Source organism: Quercus robur, chromosome 4 (genome assembly GCF_932294415.1).
Source record: "Quercus robur chromosome 4, dhQueRobu3.1, whole genome shotgun sequence".
NCBI lineage: Eukaryota > Viridiplantae > Streptophyta > Magnoliopsida > Fagales > Fagaceae > Quercus > Quercus robur.
In genome coordinates this window covers 39073022-39081479 of record NC_065537.1, presented here as the reverse complement: position 1 = coordinate 39081479, position 8458 = coordinate 39073022, and the positions used below count along the sequence as shown (strand labels likewise).

The 8458-nt window shown below is 31.7% G+C and overlaps 1 protein-coding gene across 1 annotated transcript; it reads right to left on the bottom strand.

Annotated features, from left to right (window-relative positions):
• Positions 1-384: 384 nt before the first annotated feature.
• On the bottom strand, positions 385-6249 carry LOC126721570 (subtilisin-like protease SBT4.13). The gene is made up of 9 exons (XM_050424617.1): positions 6065-6249; positions 4905-4996; positions 4529-4775; positions 3003-3486; positions 2070-2164; positions 1757-1978; positions 1428-1539; positions 1115-1328; positions 385-1026 (listed from the first exon to the last, which is right to left on the bottom strand). Exons 1-9 carry the CDS (start codon positions 6142-6144, stop codon positions 521-523), a joined length of 2052 nt encoding a protein of 683 aa, XP_050280574.1. The 5' UTR covers positions 6145-6249; the 3' UTR covers positions 385-520.
• Between the last annotated feature and the right edge of the window lie 2209 nt (positions 6250-8458).

The window sequence follows — 8458 nt, the reverse complement described above, 5'->3', positions numbered from 1 at the left end:
CGTAATTTTATCTTGTAAAATGGAGAACTTAATTTTTTAATGTCTTGACTAGCTTGTGACTATTTATTTTAACGGCCAATCCGACATTAGGGTGCAATTTGCAAGGGATTTTATTTTTATTTTTTTATTTTATAATTGGGTTTTGCAATCTGTAATAGTTTTTGAGTGTAAAGTGCAAAAATGTCTATAATTTAGGGTGGATTTGTACAGTCAACCCAAATCTCTTATATATTTATACATTTCATCTCTCTACTTCTGTTTTTATATATTTATACTAGTTGCTAAACTATGTGATGGATGGAAAATTCAAGGAGTGCCATTTGACTTTACAACTGATGTAATCTATGAAGAGAAGGGATCAACTATGAAGAGGATGGTGAAATCTATGGACAAAAATTATTTTGAATCATTAGTTTGCACTGTAGATGTTCACAACAATAACTAATTATTTTGCTACCCTCCAATACATGTCTATGTTACATTGTTACTTCATGAAATGAACATACAATGACAAAATTTTCTAGGATTCAGTGTACACAACAATTGGACTTCTTACATTATGGATGCCATCTGACCACACGATTGATGCAGATACCCTTGTTTTTATTGGCAATCCTTTCCCGGACACAGTCACAAAAAAAGACTTCTTCTCACCTGATGACTTGAAGGAGAGGGTGCTAGGTTTCACACTTACATTGATATGAGAGTCTGTATTGACTTTTGCCTTGTATGTTGAGCCAGCAGGGCCAACATTTGTTACAGTTCTGGGAAATTCAACAGTGAAACTGTTGTCAGATTCAACAAGAGCTTGCATTGATGGGTAATTGAGATCCTTGGGAGATCCTTTAACACCCTTGGGACAAGTACCAAAAAAACTAATTTTAATGCTACAAAGCATTTTTATGTAGTCTTCTTTCAAGGTTTCATAAACCAAACCAGGCTCTATTGCCTTCACAGGATTGATATGGCCAGCCCCAAAAGCGAATTCACCTTCTTCATATACATTTGTGGCATTCATTGGCCAAGCTGTCAAAACAAGAAAACAAACATAGTTAGAACCATAAAATTCGAAAAGAAATGATACCGCTAATTAATGATGCGACCAGTGATGTACCAGTGGTCATGAGAGCAGATTTAATGGCCGACGGAGACCAATCAGGGTGAAATGTTTTGAGATAAGCAGCTGCACCAGCTGCATGTGGACAAGACATGGAGGTCCCAGACATTACATTGTGTTTCAAAGACCTCTTATCCCCAGGGGCTCCAGAAGGTGAAGCATGAGGGGAATATGCAGCTATAATATCTATTCCTGGAGCAGTTATATCTGGCTGCAATGTTTACCAAATATATGTCGGCATTAGAGAAGTGATATTATAAGCAAGGTGAACCACAGAGAGAGGAAGATATACAGGTAATTGATCCCTAACCTTCAAAATATCCGCTGCAATGTAGTTTGGTCCACGTGAAGAGAAGGAAGCAACTATAGGAGCGGTTGTATGTTCAATAACTTCACTTTTTAGTATACTTCCTTGTGAATTTCTGAAATCACCACCTTTGAAAATTAATACCTAATTCATGTAAATTATGGTTTTTTTTTTTTTTTTCTTTTCTTTTTTACGAAACCAAGAACTATGCCATTAATCAGCATAATGCAGTTTTCATATACTTAAGCAACAGTTAAATTTGATATCTAAATCATTATTTTAACAGTAGGGTATTAGAAGAACAAAGATAACATAAATATTAGAATGCTTACTTTGTTGAATTTATGAAAGACTTAACCAGGTCATAATTTTTGGCTGTTAAAGCAGATGAAGGTAAAGGAACTACAAAAGAAACATCGGCTCTTTCTTCTCCAATTAATGTGATTACCCCAAGGGCGCCTGCTCTAAAAGCTTCTTTCCTTCCAGTTGCCTCATTACACACAACAATTTTTCCTTTCACCAAATCGCTATCCAAACAATTTTCAAGGCAAAACCTGATATTGAACATGGCATGCACAGTTTTTAACTTTTATTTCTTTAACAAGAACTTTAAGTTAGCAATGATCATAACAAAAAAAAAATTACCGAGCCTCTTCTTCCGAACAACTACTTGAAGCATCTTTCCCATATACCAGAGGGAATTTAGTTCCATTCAATGTGAAAGAATTTACTGCATTTCCCTGATAATATAAAATGAAATTGTGTAAGAATAGAATGCACTCCAAAAAAAAAAAAAAAAAAAGAGTCAAGTTCATCGTGTCTCTGAAGTTTTTGTGGCCAACAGACAGACTTTTTTTTTTCTTTTTAAAGTTGTTTTCGTATGATCAGGCTGTTGCCCTATCAATGTGATAGTTGTTTGAAAAGTGTTTTCGATTTTCTGTTCTCAAATAACTGAATCCAATTTTTCAGTTTGAAAAACGGAAAACAAGAAACAAGCTTTCGGTGTTTTCTGAAAAAATGAGAACTAAATTCGGTGACAATCTTGTAAATAAATCGAAAATTTGTAGGTCCCATACCTTGTGTTGTCTCAATTAAATTATGAAAACTAGTTTTCAACAATAGGAGCCAAACACAATTTTTCATTTTCTCTTCTTAAAAATTTGTTTTTTAAATATAAGAGTCAAACACAAATCATGTCAAAATTTTGTTTAGAAAACAGTTTTCTAAGTTTGAAGAAAAAAAACAAAAAAAAACTAATGATCAAACAGGCAAATTCAATATAGGGATTTTAGCACAGCACTTCAATGCTAGATAGTCCGACTCTGGCAACTTAAAGAGGATAAAGGAATACAGTCATTCCAAGGAAAACCTAAATCAAACTACATAGGATGGGTGCTCTAAATTAAAACTAGAACTCTCATATAAAATATAACTAAACAAATAACCAAGTGGAGAGAAAAGGCTTATGAATGGGATTATGGGAATGCCAAATGCATGCACTATTTAAAAGTGATGAAAACATATATAAGCAATCACTAGTATAAAATAAAACTAATTGTGTCAGCTAAAGATACTTACAACGAGTGTCTTTCCATTAGCAAGAGAAACCTTACTAATAAATTTCCGATCTATGCTGCTGGCTGCTATAGAGAATAACCATGGTGTAACACTCGATACTGTTGTTGCACCAGGACCACTGTTTCCAGCTGACTGAAGGGTGAGTATACCTTTCTCCATTGCATGAAAAGAACCAATAGCAATAGAATCAGAATCAAAAGCTCTTGGTTCTCCACCGATTGAAATGGTAATGAGATCAACCCCATCTGCAATAGCATCATCAAAGGCTGCGAGGATGTCTTGGTCATAACACCCTTCTTCACTACATACTTTGTATGCTGCAATCCTTGCAGATGGAACCCCTCCTCGTGCAATGCCCTTTGCCAATCCATAAAAATTCACATCTGGTACTTTGTTACCTGCTGCTGTTGAGGCAGTATGGGTACCATGACCTTCCTCATCCCTTGCAGAAGTACTTCCATAAGCTCGAGCTCCAATAAGCTTACTGTAGAATGAAACATTTCCTATTTTTTAGTATGTTAACATTATTTATTTATTATTAAAAAAAAAAAATTAGATACAACACTTTAGGTAATACATTGTACATTAGGTTCTCGATAATATTCAAATTTCTGGTTGCATTAAATTTAATTTTTTCGAAAGAATATTATCAATGGTAGTTTTTCATTGGTCAATGCAATCAAAATTTTAAATATAATTAGAAAGTCTTTTCTTTTTCTTTTATAGCTTTTGTAAAATTTAAACTTATGGTGTCTAATCTATAATAATTAGTGTGTAGCCCTATACATATGCACAAGTATAATTAAAAATAAGCACAATTATACAATTCAAATTATACATTTTTTTTAGAAAATATTCAAATTATACATGATATTAGTTTACACTTTTTTTCAACCATATATTTCTAAAATATGTAATGGTTTCTCATTATATATATATATATATATATATATATATGATTTAGAATTTAAGTGGTTTTAGAATCTTCGGTTTTGGCACATAATAATTAATTCACTTGCCACAAAAATTAAAAACTTAGATGCATACATGGCAGAAAATTAGACTCTTATTAAAATCCAATTTAAAATCTAATTGGATTTCGACTCTTTGAATTTTACACTCAATAATTCAGTTGGCAAAAAATTTAAAATTAAATAGGACATGTGGCGCAAATTAAATTGAAAATTCAATTAAAATTTAATTGAATTTTCTCTAAACTTTGGCTATTAATATATATATATATATATATATATATATTACTTTTATCATCCGACTAAGATAGTAGTATTTGGTTTTTGGTATAGTTGGGATTTGAACTCTATATTGGTGTAAGCAAGTTTTAAACCTTGTATCTCTAAAGTTTTAAACCTTTTATCAATTTAAACTAACTAAACTCTAAATTAGAGAGCCTAACTTACAGAAGCTAAACAAGAACCTAAACTACTGTATGGCTATACTAAATTTTGCTTTTTAAAATTAAATTAAAAAGCAAAAACACAAGATTAATCAGGGTAGGATGAAATTACTTGTTGCAAGTAAAATTAGTGCCACCTGCACAAGTACCCTTCCATTTCTTAGGAGGTGGACCATAACTTTTGTCGCTAAAGCTCTCCGACTCAGGCCAGATTCCGCTATCAATAGAGCCAATTATTATATTACTCTCAACGATGGGATTTCTTTTTGCAGTTTCAGTTAAACCCACGAAGTCCCATGATCTTGTTGTTTGAAGCTGGAGTTTTCTACTTGGAAACACAGATAACACCTCCTTCTTGCCTGCAAATTATTGTCATTTTACTTCGAAACAAGTTTTGTTCCAATAATAGGGCATAAGAAACCATATTGCAGATATACGATTAGGGGAAAAAAAGAGAATAAAGAAAAAATAAATCATAAAGCACTTACCAGCTATTCTTTGTTGCTCTTCATCACTAAGCCTAGCTGCAAATCCATTGAAACTCCTAGTATAGCTTCTAACCATAGAGTTACTAGCAGTACTGTAAGGAAAGATTAGAAAAATAAATTAGTAAAAACTTATAGGAAAAAGTTTGGTTTCAAATATGTTTGGTATTATCTTCTTTTATCTTAATATGTTGTGAAGAGACTATCCATGTATAGATTTAGCCACATAACTTTTTAAATAAGTCATATAACTTGTTTAAATAATACACTTTCATGTTCTTATAATTTGTAATGTAATACATAAGAAAAGATAACTTCAAACATATTTAGAACCAAACTTTGTCCAAACTTGTCTTTCTATTTTCTTTTTCCACTTCTTTCTTTCTTTGCTATTTTGTATTGTATTTTCGTTTCTCTCAAGGTTATATTTTTATATCTAAGTCTAAGATTTGAAAATTGCTCGGGAATCTAAGGCTGCCAAGTTCATTTGCATCAAATCATTGTATAAGAAAAAATTAGGATAGGTTCCTCTTCAATTGAATCTTTCAATTTGCTGCTTCCATATATAGTCTCTTTTTTTAGCCGGAAACATGGTATTTATTTAATTTATAAATGTAACATTTTAAATGTAAATAAATATAAATTAGGGTAAATTACAAATTGCACCTTTAAAGTTTGGGGTAATTTAATTTTACACCTTGAAATTTCAGAATTTGGATTTTACCCTTTAAAGTTTGTAAGTGTTTGAATTTTACACCCAAAAATTATAAAACTTTAGGGTGTAAAATCCAAACACCTTCAAATTTTAGAAGATAAAATTCAAATACTTCCAAAAAATAGGAGCTAAAATCTAAATTCTAAAACGTCAAGATATAAAATCCAAATACTCTCAAACGTTAGGGGATAAAATCTAAATTTTGAAACTTGAAGGTGTAAAATTCAATCACCCCTAAACTTTAGGGATGTAATTTGCAATTTAGCCTATAAATTAAAAGGAATTGATAGATTCGAGTAGAGAGGTAATCTTATCCCCTAAGAATTTTGTTTTGACAAATTTACAAAATATATTACCATTAGCCTGGCGGTGAGGTGCGTTATTAGCATTATTATATTATTACTATAGGAAAAAAAAAATTTAAAAGTAAAATTTTAAGAACATTAACCTTTCCCCAAGAACTTCTTCAAGAATGTTGAGATGGTGAGACGTTGGTGAGTATCCTCCACCCTCTGCCAGTGAACCCATGTACACGATGTATACATCCTTGACTGCATCTTTTGCACCACAGTGAATGCTGTGGGTAGCGACAAGGAGAACCAGTAAGATCTGGTAAAGGGATATTAAGTTAGGCATAGCTTGTTTTTTTTTGTTTTTGCAAACCTAAAGAGGTTGGAAATGCTACTTATAATGTCAATCATGGAGAAATTCCATGCAACGTGACCGTACTTTCCTTTTGAATTGCAAACAATATTTGGAAATAAAAATTTGACTAGCTGGCTTACCAAAGAAATTAATTAAATAAATAGTAGTCAATGTACTCAACTTTTACTTTCTTTACACCACCGTCCACCATTGGTGGTGCGGTAGTTATTTCACAAATATAAGTATTTGTGAGGTGTGGGAGGTAAGGACCAGGGTTCTATCTTGTATTAAAAAAAAAAAAAAAAATTTACTTTCTTTACATGGCACAAAATATTCTGATGTATGAGTTCACTATTACCTTGTAGATTAATCATTTTTACTTTTGATCGTGATAAAGAATTCTATATAGGCTTTTTCTGTCAAGTATTTTATTCCATAGTATATATACATCATTAGGTATACTTATTATGGGCAATCTTGGTAATAATTGCCACACACATATACACTTAAATTAGGTTAGAATAGAATTTCTATCTTATTAATAAAAAATAAAAAAATTTAAAAAAACTTTCTTTACAATGCGCAAAATATTCTGATGTTTGGGTATACTATTACGTTGTAGATCAATCTTTTTTACTTATTTTTTTTTGCTGCAATCTTTTTTACTTTTGATCATGATAAAGAATTCCATATAGGCTTTTTCTGTCAAGTATTTTATTCCATAGTATATATACATCATTAGGTATACTTATTATGGGCAATCTTGGTAATAATTGCAATCAAATCGAGAAAAATAATAAAGGAAATATCGAATTTTCAAATTAAGGACCATTGAGTGATGAAAGTTATACGGAGATGAATTGAAGGTAATAGCAGTGATGAGGTATAAATGTGTGACCCCTGTATTTTGAAAATAGAATCAATTAAAATTTTTAAAATCCTTTACACCCATCAATAGTAAGATTGAAATCCTCTAAGGCTACAGTACTCTACAAAATAGAATTTTTAAAAATCTCCACATATCTTTTAAAATAAATGATTAAGATACAGGCATATCATAAATCCATTAATAGAATCCTAAATCAGTGTTTCCAAAAAAAAAAAAAAAAAAAAAAAAAACACTCATATTTTTCTAAATTTAGACTACTAATGGCTGAAAAGCCAAAAACACACCCCCACCATTTTTACACATAAATAATCAACCTAGCAAATTAATTCCAAAATCATCCAAGAGTACAATCACACAAAAGCTCCCTCATTGACTATTTTTATATTAATTTTTTCTTATTTGGTTTACTTCCAGTACTTTTTTAATTAGAATCTTCTTATGTTTTAATGAGAAACTATTACATCACCTATTAACTAAATAAAATAAGAAAATTACAACCCACTTCCACTTGCCATTATTATTTAAAACAAAAAGGGATATCCAGTTTAAAAAAAAAAAAAAAAAAAAAAAAAAAAAAAAAAAAAAAAAAACTAGAGATAAGTCAAACTTAATTTTTTCCCCTCAAAGAAAGCATTAATATTTCCCCCCAAAGAAGAAACTAGGTGAAACTACAATATTGGTCCCTTAAGATTACCCTGTGTGCGCAATTGGTCCCTCAAATTTTAACTGAGCACAATTGGTCCCTCAAGTTTACAGAATGAGTTGTATTAGTCTTTTTACTAATTGCCGTTAGTAATGTTACCCTGTGTGCGCAATTAGTCCCTCAAATTTTAACTGAGCACAATTGGTCCCTCAAGTTTACAAAATGAGTTGTATTAGTCTTTTTACTAATTGCCGTTAGTAATGTTACTTATGTGACTAACGAGAAAATGACTTGGCATTTTTTTAAATGACATGGCATTTTTTAAATTAAAAAATTACAATAACTAATTTCCACATAAGATTTTAGTGATCTAGTTGAAATCAAATTTTAAATTATAACCCAGTTACAAACTAAACCCATTTTTTTTTATCTATATTTGTTTTAACCCAAACACATGACGACGCCAGGGAGAGAAAGGGAAGGAGAGATCGACACTAGCCTACGCGATGCCGCCTCCCTCTAACTTGTCGCCGGTGGAGACCCAAGCCCTAGCCACCATCGGCAACAGCCCAAGCCTTAGTCACCACTGGCGAAAGCCACTGACCCGCGTCCCTGCTTCACTTGCACAACCACTGACCCGCATCCCTCCTCCCATCTCAGGTATT